The following is a 20,202-nucleotide window of genomic DNA, read 5'->3' on the forward strand; positions in this document are numbered from 1 at the left end:
TTTCAATATTCTGTATTGAGAATAGAGAGTATAGTAAGTAGTAGTAGAGAGTAAAAAAGGACATAAATACGAGATGTTATAATACAGACACAAACAGCATGAGAGTAGAACAGAAAAAGGACATTTACAATAGAATTTGCAAATGTATTTTTTAAAAATTAAAATAGTAGTTGATTTTGAAAATTTCTAAATAATTAAACAAAAAAATTAAAACAAATAAAATTGTTTTTAGTTAATTTTTAAAACAAAATATGCTGCTTCGTTGTATTTTGTTTATGTTAAGTTAGTGAATGATCGAATGAATGAAAATAGTGTTTGTTTAATGATTATGATAAATTAAGGAAGAATTCTTGACTATTGTTGTAAATAGCAGTGTTGTTTTGTTTATTCTTGTTTTTTGTTTTTGTTTCTTTGTCTATTTTGTTATACAGTTTGTAATGTTTTACTTAATGTTTTGTTTTTTTGCAGTTTTTTATTATATTCTTGATATTTTTTGTAACTTTTTTTTAATGTTTTGGCAACTAAAACTAAATTTAAGTTAATGTTTAAAAATGGTAAAAGCGAAATATATTAAAAAAAAAAGAGTAGAGAAATTGAAATGCCTTTTTTTCACTTTATATGAAAAAATTAAGGGCTCTTTCCATGTTGTTGATGTTAAAATCAATCATCTTTTTTTTGTTGTTGTTTGCTTGTAAATTATTAATTACTTTTGTTTGTAGCTAAGAATTTTCAGCTTTTTCCTTTCCGCACAAAATAAAAATTATAATAATAATATATATAAAATAAAAAATAAGAAAAAGAAATATGATTAAAATTAATAACTAAAAATTACGCGGTTTTACATTTTTTAGCACACGGTGGCTGAGGCAGCAGCTGTGTATCAGCTTCTAGTCAATTGATTTGCAAAGATTTAGCTTGCTCCCAAGCAAAACCGTCACGACCGAAATGGCCATAAGTACTTGTGCGCTGGTAGATGGGATGTTTCAAGTTGAGGTCCCTTTAATTAAAAAAAAAAAACACAAACAAAACAATTAATATTCTAGTATGTTTAAAAGTATATCTATCATATTCAAACTTACTTAACAATCATGCCGGGTCTCAAATCGAAGTTGTTCTTAACGATTTGCAACAATTCCTTTTGGGACTTGTGTGAGGTGCCATAATCGAAAACTGTTATGGATAGAGGTTCAGCCAAGCCAATAGCATATGATACTTGAACCAAACAACGTTTGCATAAACCAGCCTTAACTAATGATTTTGCCACCCAACGTGCAGCATAAGCCGCCGATCTATCGACCTTAGTATAATCTTTACCCGAAAAGGCACCACCACCATGAGCACCCCAACCGCCATAGGTATCGACTATGATTTTGCGACCAGTCAAACCGGCATCACCCATTGGACCACCAATGACGAATAAACCACAGGGATTTATGTGTACAACGGTATTGGCATCTAAATATTTGGCGGGAATGACTACTTTAATAACCTTATTCATAACTTCAGAGCGTAAATCTTCGAGGGCGATCTTTTCAGAGTGTTGCAACGAGACGACAATGGTATGGACACGTTTGGGAACAGCTGCACCTTGATCGAACAAATATTCGCAAGTGATCTGATAAAAAAATAAACAAATAGAATTATTTGGAATTTGAAACGGAAATGAAACAATTAAAAAGGTTTTTCTAGGCAAATTTTGTAAAAGCTTTTTATTAAATATTTTTTTAATTATAAAAAACGTTTTAATAAAAGCTTTCAACAAAACTTTTGAAAAAATTTTCTCTAAAACTTGTTTTTATAAGAAAAGCTTAAAAAATATATTTTGTAAGGAAAGCTTTTGAAAAAGCTTTCAACAAAACTTTTGAAAATTTTTTCTCTAAAACTTGTTTTTATAAGAAAAGCTTAAAAATATATTTTGTATAAAAAAGCTTTTAAAAACACTTTGTTAAAAAAAAAAAAAAACTTTTGAAAAAACGTTATTATAAAAAATATAAAAAAAATAATAAATAAAAGCTTTTGGAAAAAGCATTAGAAATTTTCTTTTAAGCTTTTGAAAAATCTTTATTATAAAGTTTTTTAAAAAAACTTTAATTTTGAAAACTAAAAAATATGTGTTTAAAAAAATTTCAGAAAAAGCTTTTAAGAACCTTTTAAAGCTTTAGAAAAAAAATTTAAAAAATTCTAAAAAATCTACTTTTGAATAAAACCTTGTTTATAAAAAGCTTTTGAAAAAAAGTTATTTAAAAATAAATTTGAAAATATTTTTGAAGAAAAATTAAAAAAAAAAATATTCTAAAAAATCTACTTTTGGAAAGTTTTCTTTATAAAAAGCTTTTGAAAAAAAGTTATTTTAAAAAAATAGCATTAGGAAATATTTTTTTAAAGAAGCTTTTGAAAAACTTTATTATAAAGAACTTTAGGAAAAAAATATAAAAAATTATATTTTTTTTCGAAAAAACTTGTTTTAAAAAAAAAATATTTCAAAATCTTTTCTAAGGAAAGCTTTTGAAAAATATTTTTTATCTAAAAGTATTTTGGGAAAATCGTGCCGGGTCTCACATTGAAAGATTTTGAAAAATATTTTTTATAAAAAAAAAACTTTATAAAAAAGCTTTCAAGAAAAACTTAATAAAAAACTTTTTTCTAAAATAAAAATTAATTTTGGAAAAAGCTTTTGAAAAAGTTATTTATACAAAATTAAAAAATAAGCAGGCTTTTTGAAGAACTTTATTATAAAGAAGTTTTTTAAAGGTTTAGAAAAAATATATTTTTTATATAAAAAAGCGTTTGAAAACGATTTTTATAAAAAAAAAATATTTTATAAAATATTTCTTTTAGAAAAAAGCCTTTGAAAAAAAACTTTTTCAAAGCTTTAGAAAAAAATTCTAAAAAATCTACTTTTGGAAAAAAATTTGTTTATTAAAAGCTTTTGAAAAAAAGTTATTTTTAAAAAATTATAAAATATTTTTTTAAAAAGCTTTTGAAAAACTTTATTACAAAGAACTTTAGGAAAAATGTATAAAAAAATTTAATTTTTTTTTAGAACAAAGTTGTTTTTAAAAAGTATTTTGAAAAAATATTTTTTATCTAAAAGTGTTTTGTTAAAATCGTGCTGGGTCTTACACTGAAAGATTTTGAAAAATATTTTTTAGAAAAAAATTATATAAAAAAGCTTACATGAAAAACTTAATAAAAGACTTGTTTCTAAAATAAAAATTACTTTTGTTTAAAGCTTTTGAAAAAAGTTATTTTTACAAAATGAAAAATATTTAAGCAAGCTTATTGAAGAACTTTATTATAAAGAGCTTTTTAAAAGCTTTAAAAAAAATTATATTTTTTATATAAAAAAGCTTTTAAAAACGATTTTTATAAAAAAAATATTTTATAAAATATTTCTTTTTAGAAAAAGGCGTTTAAAAACAAACTTTAAAAGCTTTACTTTTTCAAAAAGATCTTTTTCAAAAAAGCTTTTATTCTCAAAACCAGAAAAAGCTTTTATTTTCAAAAAGAGTTTTGTTCATCAAAATTACCCTTTTTTAAAAAAAATCACGAAAATTTAACAAGAAAGTTATAAATATTCTTACCTGTGTCTTTGAATCGGGACGAGCCCACCAGAAGTCACCGGAACGACGTAATTCAGCAATTTTTTCATTCAATTTGTGCGCCAAAACGACAGTCAAGGGCATGCATTCTTCAGTTTCATCGGTGGCATAACCAAACATAATACCCTATTTTTTTGGTGAAATGAAATTAAGACAATACATTATTTATAAAGAAATTTTATTTAAATATACAACAAAAAACAAATATTAGTACAACAAGTAAGTTAGAATTTATTAATCAAGCAATAAGCGAGCAAACAAGCAATGATTATAAAATTATAATAAAGTGTTAGAAAGAAACAAATGTTAATGTTTAAAGAGAAAAGAAAATTATTTTAAAACAAATATTTTTGTGTGTGTGAAGAATATTCATGATGATGATGATAACTACAGATAAAAAAACAAGAATAATTTTAAATAAAGGACCAAATCGCTACAAAATTCAACCAATAATCGTGGAATTACAAAATTTTGTAATAAAAAAAGTTGTGGTGAAAAACTAAATCAAAGACTAACACCAATTAAAAAGTAAGTGGGAAGACAGAAAAAAAATTATTTGTGAAAAAAACTTGTTATTTTTTAAGAAAAACTAACAGAATTTTTTTGTATTGATTTAAAGAAATTTTAAAAAGAAAATATTGAAATTTTGAAATAACAAGTTTTTTTGTTGTTGAGCTTGGCGTTTAATTTAATGAAGTAGTTTAATTAAGAACAATGTGTGTGTGCTTTAGCAAAAAAAATAGAAAAATTAAATAAAATTATTAAGAATAAACTACAAAACAATTATTTGAAACACAAATAATTAGTTAAAAAAGGCATTAAGGCAGTCTAGCCTATATGTACAAAATAAAAAAGGAAAGTAATAAATTCTTTGTAAATAACAATTATTTATTTAATTTTATTTGCACACCTGATCTCCGGCACCGATTTCTTCTTCGCAACGGTTAATATGTACTCCAGCGGCAATTTCTGGCGATTGCTGGTCCAAGGCTAACAATACATTGCATGTTTTATAATCAAAACCTAGTTTGTTTGTTCGTTTCAAAATTTGTTTCAATGATTTTTTTTGTTTGTTTTGTTTTAATGAAAAAGAGAGAAAAATTGCACACATAAAAATAAATTAATGAACCATTTGTTAAAGTTTAAACGAAAGAATATTTTTTGTGTTAAATATTTAGATGAGAAACAAAATTTACTAGTTTTTGTATTGAAATAGTAAATATGTTTATCATTGTTTTATAATAATCCCATGAAATGATTTTGTTTTTATGTTTTTTTTCTATTTTGCGACCATCACAAACATTATTGTTAAAGTGGAGCAAGAAACACTATTGCCAACGTTGTTTGTTGTAAATAACCTGTAAAATGTTTATTTTTAAGAACTTATATATTTAAAATCCCATTGTATGTCATGCAGGTGATTTAATGGTAATACAATTTAATGATAATTTAATAATATAGTATAGTCTATAGTCAAGTCTATAGTCTAGTCTATAGCCAAGTCTATAAGTCTAAGTGTAGTATAGTCTATACTAAGTTTATAGTGTAGTCTGTAGTCTAGTCTATAGTCTAGTCTATAGTCTAGTCTATAGTCTAGTCTATAGTCTAGTCTATAGTCTAGTCTATAGTCTTGTCTATAGTCTAGTCTATAGTCTAGTCTATAGTCTAGTCTATAGTCTTGTCTATAGTCTAGTCTATAGTCTAGTCTATAGTCTAGTCTATAGTCTTGTCTATAGTCTAGTCTATAGTCTAGTCTATAGTCTAGTCTATAGTCTAGTCTATAGTCTAGTCTATAATCTAGTCTATAGTCTAGTCTATAGTCTAGTCTATAGTCTAGTCTATAGTCTAGTCTATAGTCTAGTCTATAGTCTAGTCTATAGTCTAGTCTATAGTCTAGTCTATAGTCTAGTCTATAGTCTAGTCTATAGTCTAGTCGATAGTCTAGTCTATAGTCTAGTCTATAGTCTAGTCTATAGTCTAGTCTATAGTCTAGTCTATAGTCTAGTCTATAGTCTAGTCTATAGTCTTAGTCTATAGTCTAGTCTATAGTCTAGTCTATAGTCTAGTATAGTCTAGTCTATAGTCTAGTCTATAGTCTAGTCTATAGTCAGTCTATAGTCTAGTCTATAGTCTAGTCTATAGTCTATTAGTCTAGTCTATAGTCTAGTCTATAGTCTAGTCTATAGTCTAGTTATAGTCTAGTCTATAGTCTAGTCTATAGTCTAGTCTATAGTCTAGTTATAGTCTAGTCTAGCTAGTCTATAGTCTAGTCTATAGTCTAGTCTATAGTCTAGTCTATAGTCTAGTCTATAGTCTGTCTATAGTCTAGTCTATAGTCTAGTCTATAGTCTAGTCTATAGTCTAGTCTATAGTCTAGTCTATAGTCTAGTCTATAGTCTAGTCTATAGTCTAGTCTATAGTCTAGTCTATAGTTAGTCTATAGTCTAGTCTATAGTCTAGTCTATAGTCTAGTCTATAGTCTAGTCTATAGTCTAGTCTATAGTCTAGTCTATAGTCTAGTCTATAGTCTAGTCTATAGTCTAGTCTATAGTCTAGTCTATAGTCTAGTCTATAGTCTAGTCTATAGTCTAGTCTATAGTCTAGTCTATAGTCTAGTCTATAGTCTAGTCTATAGTCTAGTCTATAGTCTAGTCTATAGTCTAGTCTATAGTCTAGTCTATAGTCTAGTCTATAGTCTAGTCTATAGTCTAGTCTATAGTCTAGTCTATAGTCTAGTCTATAGTCTAGTCTATAGTCTAGTCTATAGTCTAGTCTATAGTCTAGTCTATAGTCTAGTCTATAGTCTAGTCTATAGTCTAGTCTATAGTCTAGTCTATAGTCTAGTCTATAGTCTAGTCTATAGTCTAGTCTATAGTCTAGTCTATAGTCTAGTCTATAGTCTAGTCTATAGTCTAGTCTATAGTCTAGTCTATAGTCTAGTCTATAGTCTAGTCTATAGTCTAGTCTATAGTCTAGTCTATAGTCTAGTCTATAGTCTAGTCTATAGTCTAGTCTATAGTCTAGTCTATAGTCTAGTCTATAGTCTAGTCTATAGTCTAGTCTATAGTCTAGTCTATAGTCTAGTCTATAGTCTAGTCTATAGTCTAGTCTATAGTCTAGTCTATAGTCTAGTCTATAGTCTAGTCTATAGTCTAGTCTATAGTCTAGTCTATAGTCTAGTCTATAGTCTAGTCTATAGTCTAGTCTATAGTCTAGTCTATAGTCTAGTCTATAGTCTAGTCTATAGTCTAGTCTATAGTCTAGTCTATAGTCTAGTCTATAGTCTAGTCTATAGTCTAGTCTATAGTCTAGTCTATAGTCTAGTCTATAGTCTAGTCTATAGTCTAGTCTATAGTCTAGTCTATAGTCTAGTCTATAGTCTAGTCTATAGTCTAGTCTATAGTCTAGTCTATAGTCTAGTCTATAGTCTAGTCTATAGTCTAGTCTATAGCCTAGCCTATAGTCTATAGTCTAGTCTATAGTCTAGTCTATAGTCTAGTCTATAGTCTAGTCTATAGTCTAGTCTATAGTCTAGTCTATAGTCTAGTCTATAGTCTAGTCTATAGTCTAGTCTATAGTCTAGTCTATAGTCTAGTCTATAGTCTAGTCTATAGTCTAGTCTATAGTCTAGTCTATAGTCTAGTCTATAGTCTAGTCTATAGTCTAGTCTATAGTCTAGTCTATAGTCTAGTCTATAGTCTAGTCTACAGTCTAGTCTATAGTCTAGTCTATAGTCTAGTCTATAGTCTAGTCTATAGTCTAGTCTACAGTCTAGTCTATAGTCTAGTCTATAGTCTAGTCTACAGTCTAGTCTATAGTCTAGTCTATAGTCTAGTCTATAGTCTAGTCTATAGTCTAGTCTATAGTCTAGTCTATAGTCTAGTCTATAGTCTAGTCTATAGTCTAGTCTATAGTCTAGTCTATAGTCTAGTCTATAGTCTAGTCTATAGTCTAGTTAGTCTAGTCTATAGTCTAGTCTATAGTCTAGTCTATAGTCTAGTCTATAGTCTAGTCTATAGTCTAGTCTATAGTCTAGTCTATAGTCTAGTCTATAGTCTAGTCTATAGTCTAGTCTATAGTCTAGTCTATAGTCTAGTCTATAGTCTAGTCTATAGTCTAGTCTATAGTCTAGTCTATAGTCTAGTCTATAGTCTAGTCTATAGTCTAGTCTATAGTCTAGTCTATAGTCTAGTCTATAGTCTAGTCTATAGTCTAGTCTATAGTCTAGTCTATAGTCTAGTCTATAGTCTAGTCTATAGTCTAGTCTATAGTCTAGTCTATAGTCTAGTCTATAGTCTAGTCTATAGTCTAGTCTATAGTCTAGTCTATAGTCTAGTCTATAGTCTAGTCTATAGTCTAGTCTATAGTCTAGTTATAGTCTAGTCTATAGTCTAGTCTATAGTCTAGTCTATAGTCTAGTCTATAGTCTAGTTTATAGTCTAGTCTATAGTCTAGTCTATAGTCTAGTCTATAGTCTAGTCTATAGTCTAGTCTATAGTCTAGTCTATAGTCTAGTCTATAGTCTAGTCTATAGTCTAGTCTATAGTCTAGTCTATAGTCTAGTCTATAGTCTAGTCTATAGTCCTAGTCTATAGCTAGTCTATAGTCTAGTCTATAGTCTAGTCTATAGTCTAGTCTATAGTCTAGTCTATAGTCTAGTCTATAGTCTGGTCTATAGTCTAGTCTATAGTCTAGTCTATAGTCTAGTCTATAGTCTACTCTATAGTCTAGTCTATAGTCTAGTCTATAGTATAGTCTATAGTCTAGTCTATAGTCTAGTCTATAGTCTAGTCTATAGTCTAGTCTATAGTCTACTCTATAGTCTAGTCTATAGTCTAGTCTATAGTCTAGTCTATAGTCTAGTATATAGTCTAGTCTATAGTCTAGTCTATATTCTTTATATTGTATTTTTATTTCGAAATTTAAAATTATCCATCCTGATCGAAATATGTATTTGACACACAGACTTTTAACGTTTTACTATTCATTCATTACATGCTTTTTTTGTTTCTCCCACTTAGCTTATGACAAAAACTTTAAACTTCTTTAAGTAATTCCATATTTTTAAACAATTTCAACACGATTTCTTTTTTCACAATTTTGTCTTTTATGGGTTTTTTAAATGAATTAGTTTTGAGTTTAATAATTTTTTTTAATGAAAACAATGAAAGGCCAACCAAATGGTAGAAATATAAACAAAAAAAAAATATAGAGCAAAAAAACGAACACGTTAACAAATATATACTAATACATCTCAAACAAAGTAGAGATAGTAAAAGATATTGAGTAGGAGTTTGAAAGAGCGAACAATACCTGATCACCAGCGCCGACATCTTCTTCTTTACGATCGACATGTACACCATTGGCAATATCGGGAGACTGTTGTTCAAGGGCAACAAGTAAATTACATGTTTTCCAATCGAAACCTTTTTATTTTTGTGGATTTATTAAGGGTTTTTGAAAATTTAATAATTTGATAATAATATTGAGAAGAAATTTATGTTGAAAACCCCCCAATTTAAAGAAAATTGTTTAACATTTTCTTTTATTTTGAAGTATTTTGCGTTTCAGAAGAAAATTGTGTTATTGTATATTTATTGTGTTTTTAAAACTTACCCTTTGAAGAATCGTCATAACCGATGTGTTTAACAGTTTCACGTACAACTTTTTGATAATCAACTACAGCCTTTGATGTAATTTCACCGCATAATAGAATCATACCAGTTTTAGCAACAGTTTCTGAAATTTTTGTTTACAAAACATAATATTTATATTAATGCGTTTAAACATAAAAAATGTTAAGAGTAAATATTTAGTTTTGAAAATGTATACTTGATATAGAAATATTAATGTGAAAATACGAGGATTGTTAAATTAAATGTTTGAAAAGATTCGAAATACTGTTCGAAGAAGTTATAACAAAAAATTTTAGAAATATAGTTTCCGATAGAAAGTTTTGGGAAAAATATTCGAATCATTTCCTTTAGAAAGTTTTCTCTTCGAATCGAGTAATTATCGCTACATTTTCGATAAGAAGGTTTTGAAATTGAACAGTTATAAAAAGATATTTTCTATATTTTTACCAAAAAACTGTGCGATATTAAAAGTTTTATTTAAAAAACTTGTTATATATTCCTAATAAACCTCGTACATATAAATTTTGTTTACATTTGAAATGTATCGCACGCTTTTTTAAGCGTAACAACACAAAAAAAAAAGATCCAAATTTATTTAAAGACATTGTTTATTATTTTTCTAAAGCTCTGAAATCAAAACAAAATCTTTTTACGAAGAATTAAGGAGACATAAGGGATCATATTACCAAAGACTTTTTAAATGTTTAAAGTACATTTTTTAATAAATCTATGGCGACGATAACATTAATTTAAAGAATTTTAAATGTTTTTTAACTGTATAGCAACAGCAAATTATAATAAAAATAATGGAAAATTTAATGACTCAGAGTTCAAGCACAATTATGGCAAACAGTTGCCTTAATATTGTCAAACATTTATAATAAAATTAAAAAAGAAACTAATAATAATTACCACATGCAACTTTAGCATCGGGATCTTGTTTTAAGTGTGCATCCAAAATAGCGTCACTGATTTGATCGCACATTTTATCTAGAAAAAAAAGAAAAGAGAGAAAATAAAATTAGTATTTTAATTAAAAAAAATAAACAAATGAGAAAATAAGTATCATGCAATAGGAGAAATCGCACGCGCATTTATTTATGAATTAAAAAAAAAAACTCAAAGACACTATAGTTTCTTTCTTTATATGTTTTTGCCACAGCCAGCGAAATTCAATGCCAATGTGTCTAGTGCAGAACTTAAGGCAAACAAAAAGTATAATATAAAATTTTAAATAAAACTTGAGTAAATATTAAAAATCTCTTAATACCTAAAAGAATACCCTTCAATTGCTGCAACTACATGTATAAAAACCTTGTAAACATGTGTATGCAGTTTATGCTTACAGTTTTTGACACGAAAATTGATGATGAGGTGTAATAGAGGATTATGACCAGACATATTTGGCACAAGCGCCAATATGATACTGACAAAATTAAATTGTCCCAACGAAGTGATATGATCTAATAACATTATAAAAGTCAGCAAAATAGAAAATTACACAAAGAAAATTACAAACAAAAAAAAATAATTCCTATTTTGCTGTTATACAAATTATCACTTTTAAATATGTATATGTACTGATCAATTTACAAAAAAAAAATGAAAAAAAAAACTGAAATGAAAAGTTCAACAAACAATTAGTGGATTACTCTTGCATCGGGCTTTATTATATTATGTAAAAAATAAATACTGATAAGAACCATAAATGCAACGTGTGGTCATAAGTATGTATGTAGAAATGTGTTCACAAAGACTCATGACTGTTGCAAAGCGGATTGGATAGGAAATTGGAATTATATGTAATTGAATATAATAAAAAGTTTTCTTTAACAACTTTTTCAAAATCTAACTAAAGCTTTGTAGGGATAACTATTACCAAGTTTGTTTTTAAACTTTATTTTTAAAAATAAGTATTTTTAATTTTTCTAATCTTTTGTTTTAGTTCGCCTTTTTAATCTTTCCTTTTTTCCCTTTGTTATTGTCTACTGCACTGTCTTTTTGTGCTGATTTAAAACATCATGTGTGTTATTTATTATTTTCAGACATGTGAATTTCATAATAAAAATGGAATATATACGGACATGTTTTTCATTTAAATAAAGTTCAATATGATTGTAGGATTAAAATATAATTAGGTTAAATTGAAATCTTTTTCTTTCAATTATAAAAGTTAATCACATTGAATGGAATTTTTAAAATATAATTTTGTTTTTTCGTTTAATTATCATAATGCAATAAATTTTATGTCTAATTTGTGGTTGAGGAAATAATTGACAAAAAAGTATATAACATCTTGAACACATATCTCTTTGAATCCGAAAGTCATCAATACGTCTGAGTTCAAATAATTCGTTATCGACTGCTTATTAAAAAACCCGAATAAGAAACTGTTCAATATTCTATTTGGATACCTCCAGTAGCTTAGTAGGTAATGTTCTAGGCTATCAGTCCTTATATCATGAATTCAACTCCCATTAGCGAACTCAACTTCGGTTAAGAAACGCACAACTAACTAACTAACTAACTAACTAACTAACTAACTAACTAACTAACTAACTAACTAACTAACTAACTAACTAACTAACTAACTTACTTGATCTAAAGCTTCGAATTTTCGAAGATAAAAAGATTCAAGTTCAAATTTTCAAAAATTTGTTAAGAATTCTCTAGATATTTTCGAAGTCAATTTATAATTTTCGAAAATTGTTTAAGAATCCTCTTGTTTTAGATTTGAAATCCTTAATTGTTTAAAAAAATTAATAAATTTCGAATTTTCAAACATAAAAACTTTCGAACCTAAGTTCAAAATTTCCACAAATTGTTTAAGAATCTTATTGTTCGAGAGATTACTTAAACAGTTTCAACTTCTAACTTAATTTCTAATTTTCGATGATGAAAATTCGAATTTCGATATATCGTATGTAATTTTGAATATATCAAGTTTGAATTGTCGAACATTCCTTAAGAATATACATGAGCAACTTCGAAACTTTTAAAGTGAAATCTTTTGAAAGTCCTTTAAAATTTTAAATTTTTAAACAAAATTTATCCGCTTGTTCTAGAGATTATTTTCGATGATTAAAATTTTTTGAACATAAGTTGAAATTTCTGAAAATTGTATAAGAATCTTCATGATTTATAGATTAATTTCGAATTTTCAAAGATAGTATTACATTGTCATTTCAAGCAAATGGGAATGATAAGAATTTTGTCACAAAAATAATTGGAACATTTTAAATCTATTCGAAATCGTAATAAATTTAATATAAAATGTTTAAATTGTTATCATAATTAAGTAGCACACCCCCTAAGCAAATTAAAAAAAAAAAAAAAAAAAAACGTAATAGTTTTATAATTTCATAAAGATAAGTCATATACTTTTCAAAAGGTAAACAAATCGATTTTTGATACATTTTATTAATGGTCTAACACAGAAGAATTTGCAGTTACAGTTGGCAATGGTGTAGTTTTTTCTACAATATTTTCTTCAACATTAAACAAATAAAATAATAAATATTCTATAACAATGTAATATTAAAATTAAGAAAAATCAATCCATCAAAAATTACAATAAAATAAACTTATTTTGTTTTTAATAGACAGTTTTCTAGAGATTAATATAAAATTGTAACATAATAATAACAAAACAAAATTTGCAATTTAATTATAATTTCTTATCAAAACCAATAAAATTTTTTTATTTCCGCTGTCATTTACAAAAAAACCGTAAAGTATACAAATAATTTGAAAGTAAAAACAACAAAAACAAATCAAAGCGATAATAATAATGATGATTTGTTTTACAGATAATAACTAGCAAATACAAAGTTCTCTCTTTTAAAAAGAAACAAACCTTCTATGTAGGTAAAAGACAATTGATTAGTTTTTAATAAAAAAAACACAAAGCTAAAGCTATAACTAAAGATTAAGAACCTATAAACACAAAAATACTAAAAACAAAAACATAAACACACGTTAATGAACCAAAATTTAAAACAAAATCAATGAAAGTAACTAGAAAATAAAAAAACAAACAAAAAAGAAAACACGTGGTCTTTAAAAATTCAAGCCTAATGACTAAAATGCCGAAAGTACGTAATAATTAAATGGCAAATAAATAAAAATAAACTTAAGCGCAATAAACAAACAAAAAATACGCAATTATGACGAAAATTTTAAGGGTTGAGGAGAAGGGGTAAAACAATATTGTTTAAAAATAAAGAATTTTTTAAATTAATTATTTTGAAGAAAAATATAACGAAGTAATGGCAGCTATAAACATTTGCTACTTGTACTAGTTGTTGGAAAAATATTTACCTAAAGATTTAAACATTTATAAGATAAAATTAAACAAAAATTTAAAAACACAATTAGGTATTCTTCTCTAATTGTTTGTTTTGATCAAATAATTCTCTATTTATTATTAAGCGCCATCATAGAGGATTTCTATATATTTTATTGTAACTAATAGAATCTAATTAGAAAAGAGTTTTGTGAGTCAACACAATTTATATACAAATTGCAGCGAATTCAAGGAAAATAACATAAACGAATTGCATTTTCTAGCAGCCGCTAAATATGTACCATATATTTTAGTAAAATGTCTAGAGTAAAGCTATTTTAAAGGTTTTGTATTTCTTCCACAGAGTTCCAATGCTGTGCGGGAGAGTTTTTTTTTTCTAAATAAAATGAGTAAATATTTTTATTACGTGTATCTCAATACGAAAACAAAAAAAAAACAGAGAGTTAAAATATAACAAATTTAAAAAGCACATGGTGTGCGCATGAATAAGATACATTAAGGTGACCATAGTATAAAACATAATAAAGGAAATTTAAATTTTTAAATAAACTAATTATTTTAAGGATAATTGTTTAAAATATATAAATATTTAAGCTATTTATTAATACTTTAATTTATTAAATCTTTATGAAACATTTTAATATTTTTAACATTTTTAGTTAAGCTTTTTATTTTTCTTGCTAGAGGATAGTAATCAGCCTAAATAATAGGTAAAACATAAAATTTCATTATTTAAAGTTAATTAACTATCCTTTTTAATTAAATTTAAAATAAAAATAATCCTTTTGTTGCTACAGCTGGTCACCTTAGTAGAAATTAATACCAATTTAAAACATGTACATTTATTTCTATACGTACTAAAATTCTAATGTGTGAAAAAAACACAAACGTATTTGTTGTTGAGAGTAATAAATAACGAGTGAATAAAAGAAAAAAACATATGTTTTTCCGGAACACAAGAGACCCCTCACAACATAACATCCATTGAGGTTTAAAGAGGCGCGCGCACAGGTTTTCCTTATTTTGTCTTTTACTCCTATCATCCTCAATATGTATTTTTTTATTATTTTGCACTACAGGAATTTGAAAACAGAACAAACAAAAATAAACAGAAAACCTACCAAACAAAAAAGTATTAAACGAACATTGAAATAGCCAGACATGTGTAATATAACAAACAAACTACATACAAAAGTACATAATAAGAGGTAAGAAATATGATGTTTAAATAAATAATTTGAGATACAACAAGTAAAGTGAGGAGTCAAACGTTGACGCCATTTTGTGCTGAGGCGACCAATGACGACACAGGGTTTATGTTTGGAAGTCTAAGGTTATAATGCTGAACATAAAAATGAAATATATTTCATAACTGAGGTATATATGTACTGGATGTCTCTGAATGAGATAGCGAGCCATTCCAGGATAACGCTTATATGGGTTCCAGGAAATAACAACTGTCAGGGAAACTGTATAGCTGACGAACTTGCCCGTAATGGTGCGATATTTGCCAGACTAATTGTAGAACACTTGTTCGAAATAAACTAAGTACATGAAATGGCTCAAATCAAATGGTTTAGCGAAACCATTTGCCTTACTTTAAGGTCAACTTGGCCTCTATATGATACTCCTCTGCTAATGCCCGACATTCACTGAGAATCAAGAACATTATTTCTCCTATGTATGGAAGAGCTATCTAGGATCAATCTTAAGAACGACCCGAATTTCGTAAATCGAATCGGCTGGTTTAACACCGCAAGTAGTTGGTAACACTATAAAGGACTGCTACAACCACTAGGGCATCACAAAGTTCGTGAGCCCATCATATTGAGTGGCTACCCTTTATATCTAAACCTAAACTTAAATATTAAAAGAATACAAAATTTTTAGTCTTGCAAAATTTAAATTTTCTAGAAACAAACTAACTAAACATTTATCAAAGGCTTTCAAAAACAGATTTTCACAAAAAAAATTTTTTGAAAATTTGTCTTATAATCCTTTGATAAATTGTTATAAATAAGGCCCTTAATCTTAAAATGTTTATGAATAGGAGCTTTAAAATTTAATAAAAAAGCTACAAAAAGTTAAAGAAAGAAGAATATTTAAAAAACTCCTAACAATTTTATAAAATTTTACAAAAAATCTAACTTGATTTTAATAAATCTAAAATTTCATTTTTAAAAAGCTAGCAATTTCTCCTTGTTTATATAGATCCAAACATTAAATTAAAACAAACAACTTACCGGGATGTCCTTCACCTACAGATTCGGAAGTGAATAGAAATGATTGTCCATCTTCCATGTCATATTGAGTGCCGTTGCCGTTGCAACCGTTTGAGTGTCCATTGGTAACTGTTTGTGGCATTTTGTTAAAGTTTTTTGTTGATAAATTCCGGTTCTAAAGAAAAAAAGTATTTTTTGTTCTTTTGTTGCTTCTAATTCCTTGTTGAATTTGAAATCGTTGCTGTTGTTGTGGTAGTAGTTTTGCCAGAAGATTTGTGTTTGGTTGATGTAGAGCGAGTGGCTAAAGGAATGAAATGGAAGGTATTGTTGTTAAATAAAAATGCCCAACATATCTCGTCAAAATATATTAAAGCAATTAGATATTACACATTATGATAATAAAAAGCAACAAAAATAAAAAAGAAAACAAAAGAATAATATAAAAAAAGAATTGATTTTTCTCAAACATGCGTTAAATACACAAATTGTTGTTGTTTTATTTTAGTTTTTCGGTATTTTTCACACTTTTTTTTCAGACCACAACTTTTTTTTACACTAAAAGTTTCTTTTAGTTTCTTTTTCAATAGAACATTTTATGTAACGCTTTTGGTTAAATGAAGAATTTTTCTGGTTTTTCTTTTAATAAATTGTTTGCACTAACACTTTAAGGAAAAATTGTTTTGAAAAAAAATCAAAAATTTTTAAAAAATATAAGAGAAAACACTAACATTTCTTGGTTTGTAATTCTTTTTTTAAAAAAATCTAAGTTTTATCCGCTGCAGCCACAAGTAAAATGTTAAATTAAGTTTATGATTTGTTATATGTATATAAAAATTTTTTAGTTGTTCTTTAATAAAACGGTTGGTTGGTCGATCGGCTGGCACAACACTCTAACTAGACGTTGACGTCCTCACACCTCGAGGTTTGAATCGTAAAAGAGCGCAAGTTATTCACATTGTTTTCAATTTATACTCGGTTCTTTCATGTGGTGGTCCAACGCGCCGTCTCCGCTCATTTTTTATTTTCTTTTCTTATTTGCTGTTACCGCTTCTATTATAAAGCTTACACTACAATTCTTTATTTTTCCTAATTTCCCTTTATTTTTTTTCAAAATTTAAATATTTTACTTTAAAATTTACCTGTTGAATAAATTTTGTACTTTTTATTTTCTCTAATATTTGCTAAACTTTGGCTATAATTTTTATTTGAAAAGATTTCCCTCAAAGAACTTGGCTTCTGCTTTCCATGTGCTGTTGCAATTTTTGTAATTTGTTTTCTGACGACGAGGGTTACTCCAAAAACAATGTGGAAATCAGCTGTTTGTTTTTATTTGACATTTTTTCTTTCGTATTATCTTCGTTTATTATGGTTGCAAAGGTTGCCATATATATAGGGTTTATCTGATTTAAAAGTGGCTGCCAGATTAACGACGTTTTCTTAATAAACACAAACAGTGGGTTAAACAATTATTTATTAGGTTAATTATTGCGCGATAAACATTTATTTTTGATTTGTAATGAAATAAATATTTTGTTATCATTTAAATACACATTTTAGCTTGATTTCGTTTGATTCTAAAGTGAAACAAATTAGAAATTTTAATTAACATTTCACTCTATGCCAGAGAGAGCATTTATGAGCATTAAGGAGTTTTTTAATGACAGCCCAGATCAGTTATGTTTAAATGATTTCCATGAACTGATATACTGACAAACAAAGCTCAATAAAGTGGGGAAAACTATTCGGAAATTTAAATACTTTAAAAATTAGCGGAAAATACTTTAAAATATTATTAATGTAATAAAAACAATAATAAAATGCTTCAAAGCCGCACATGCCACAATATGTCTAGACTAAAAAAAACTAAGAATCTAATTACGGTTTGTCAAATTAAATCAATTTTAAATTTAGTAATACAATATTATTTCATTTCCTAGCACTTTTAATGGCTCACTATCTCTATATTACAGTGACCTGTGATTTAAATTAAAATCTAATAAAGATAACAAACAGATTTTGTTAATAAATATTGAAATATTTTACATTTAATAAATTAAAATACTTTAAAACTTTTGCCATAAAGCATTATAATTTTTTTTAATTTGCTTTTAGTGCTACAATTAATTTTTTATATATTTTTATAATTTTTGATATTTAACTTTCACAATATTAAATCATTTTAAAATATTCCACTATTAAAAAGCACACACACACACATTTTTCACATTTAATTTAAAGTCCTTTAGCATAGAAATATTTTTAAATTTAACACCACAATTTCTTGCTTAACTTTGAAAACTAAAACAATTATTTTTTATTAAAAAAAATATTCACAAAATTGTTTTTTCCATCCAACTTACTCTTCACAACACGACAGTTTAGAATGAAATGTTTTCGATTGACAAATTTCTGTTTCATTTATAACATTTTCTTTCAATCAACAATTTTATATTAATCACTTAAAAAAAAACAACTTATTATCAGCAAATAAATAATTAGCTTTCTTCTAAACTGTATGTATGTAGATTTAGTTTTAGAATTGTTTTTATTTCTTTGACTTGTTGTTATTTTTCTTAAATTGAATCTTCAAAAAATAAAAGACTATTCTATATATGTCTATGTGTATGAATAAATTAGTAATTAAATTAATATATTCTTTAAATTTAACTGCTCTTTAATATTTTTGATAATGATTTTTAAACTTTTGCGAATTGACAACACTTTCTCTCTTTTTTTTTTTTGTTTCGTCGTCAATTGATCAGTTTAAAAATTTGTACATTATTTTTTATTAAAATTTAAAAAAAAGGTTTTAAGAAGGAACAATAATATACAAAAGATTTCTGATAATATTAAGGTCTTTCAAGTTCAAGGAACAATATAACGTTTTTTTCCGAAAATATTTTTTATTCTATTGAGTCTAATGTTGATGCAAACTACAACTTACAACATGAGTAAGATGATTTTTGTTTCGATATTATAATTGGATACACTTTTGTTATGTTAAATTATGCCTTATTTTATTTTTCCATATTCTAATGTGAAAAGTTATAATTGTATTTATGTCAACATGTTTAAGAAAATTAAGTAAAGAAATTCACGGAAATAATGCAAATAAATAAACTATTGCTATCAAAACATTTTTTATTATTCTTTGAAAAAAATATATATTTTTTAATTTAAATTTTCCGATGTAAAAAGTTATTATTAAAATTGTTTTTATGTCAAAATTTTAAGAAAATTAAGTAAAGCAATTCACGTAAACAATGAAAATATACTCTAGATAACAAAACATTTTTTATTATTCTCTGAAAAAATAACGTTTTTTAATTGTAAATTTATTAAAGTTAATTTTCCGAAAAAAAATCATTATAAATTCTACCACTTACACTTATTTAAGTATAATTTACAATCTTTGGTTTCATAAATACAAAATGACATCTCAAATCAGGAGATATTTTGCGTTATATTCTAATACTGCTAGATTTTATTTTAATGATTATTCATTCGCATTTTTGTTTATTAATTTAATAAAAAATAAACAAATTATTATTTATTCTTCTGCTGCTTTAAAAATAATAGACCCTCCCTGGAAAAATTTACGAAAACAAAGTTATGTATACTTGAATGTATTAATATTTCGTCAATACTATTTATGATTTTAAAATATCAAATCAAAAATAAAACGTTATTCTAAATTAGGTCATTGCGAATTTATAATTTTAAATTACAGTATCAGCTATTTTTTGTTATTTCTACAAAATAATAATAATAAAACAATTAATTTTTTCCACAAAATATATATGCATATTTAACGTTATTTTTGTTACTATATAACCTCTCCCGATTTTAAAAATTGTACAATATAATTTTTATTCTAAGCAATGCAATTTTTAATCAGCTCTTGTGAATATTGAGGGTTAATCTTTTAAATTAAGAAAAGTAATTTATGAATAAACTACTTTAAATTTCTGAATCCAAATAAATATCACTGCAATATATTTTGGTATAAACTACCAGATGTTATAGTTATGCTATGACGTGGGCAAGTACAAAAACTAGTATACACCAGTTAATGGTCCAAATTTTGGAAGCAAGGTATATAAATTTGTACTTAAGTATATAGGATCATACTATTTTGCATTATATGCTCTAATAAAAAGCTTATCATTTTATTTAGAACAAAAAAAATAAACAGTTTTTAAGTACAAAAATATTGCAACATACATAAATACTAATTTTTTTTGTTCAAACTTTAACATAATAGGTTGTTTACTTATTATTTTCGCATTTATTAGGTTTGACTATTTTGAACATTTCTTTATTCTTTTGACATTTTAAATGATAAGAAAGTTCATTAAATTCCGATTTTAAAAAGAAAAATTTTCTATAAAAAATAAATATGTATTTTATTCATAGGGGGGTCTTAAAATGAAATA

The 20,202-nt window shown here is 26.1% G+C and overlaps 1 protein-coding gene and 1 long non-coding RNA gene across 7 annotated transcripts; one reads left to right on the forward strand and one right to left on the reverse strand.

Annotated features, from left to right (window-relative positions):
• Positions 1 to 314: 314 nt before the first annotated feature.
• On the reverse strand, positions 315 to 18,374 carry LOC119607988 (S-adenosylmethionine synthase). Of its 6 annotated transcripts, none has more exons than XM_037962170.1 (8): positions 18,127 to 18,374; positions 15,788 to 16,067; positions 10,151 to 10,228; positions 9,219 to 9,341; positions 4,513 to 4,625; positions 3,585 to 3,728; positions 1,080 to 1,615; positions 315 to 997 (listed from the first exon to the last, which is right to left on the reverse strand). In XM_037962170.1, exons 2-8 carry the CDS (start codon positions 15,906 to 15,908, stop codon positions 892 to 894), a joined length of 1,221 nt encoding a protein of 406 aa, XP_037818098.1. In that variant the 5' UTR covers positions 15,909 to 16,067; positions 18,127 to 18,374; the 3' UTR covers positions 315 to 891. The 6 variants fall into 6 exon arrangements, with proteins under 6 accessions (XP_037818098.1, XP_037818099.1, XP_037818103.1 ...); XM_037962171.1 differs by lacking the exon at positions 4,513 to 4,625 and adding an exon at positions 8,916 to 9,028; XM_037962175.1 differs by lacking the exon at positions 18,127 to 18,374 and adding an exon at positions 16,906 to 17,171.
• Positions 14,644 to 15,946, forward strand: LOC119607989. Its single transcript, XR_005231776.1, has 2 exons — positions 14,644 to 14,752; positions 15,756 to 15,946. It is a non-coding gene; the product is annotated as an uncharacterized LOC119607989 (long non-coding RNA).
• Positions 18,375 to 20,202: the final 1,828 nt, after the last annotated feature.

The sequence above is a fragment of the Lucilia sericata genome, unplaced genomic scaffold, assembly GCF_015586225.1.
Source record: "Lucilia sericata isolate MDLA Ls3-8-SP2 unplaced genomic scaffold, ASM1558622v1 Contig000771F_arrow, whole genome shotgun sequence".
Lineage (NCBI taxonomy): Eukaryota > Metazoa > Arthropoda > Insecta > Diptera > Calliphoridae > Lucilia > Lucilia sericata.

What these genes read in the sequence shown, in the direction of transcription:
- LOC119607988 (XM_037962170.1), bottom strand. Translation starts at nt 15,908, where the DNA reads ATGCCACAAACAGTTACCAATGGACACTCAAACGGTTGCAACGGCAAC. An exon ending in CGATGCTAAAGTTGCATGTG is followed by an intron (nt 9,342 to 10,150) that starts GTAATTATTATT and finishes CAAAAATTTCAG; the next exon opens with AAACTGTTGCTAAAACTGGT. An exon ending in AAATCGGTGCCGGAGATCAG is followed by an intron (nt 3,729 to 4,512) that starts GTGTGCAAATAA and finishes CCAAAAAAATAG; the next exon opens with GGTATTATGTTTGGTTATGC.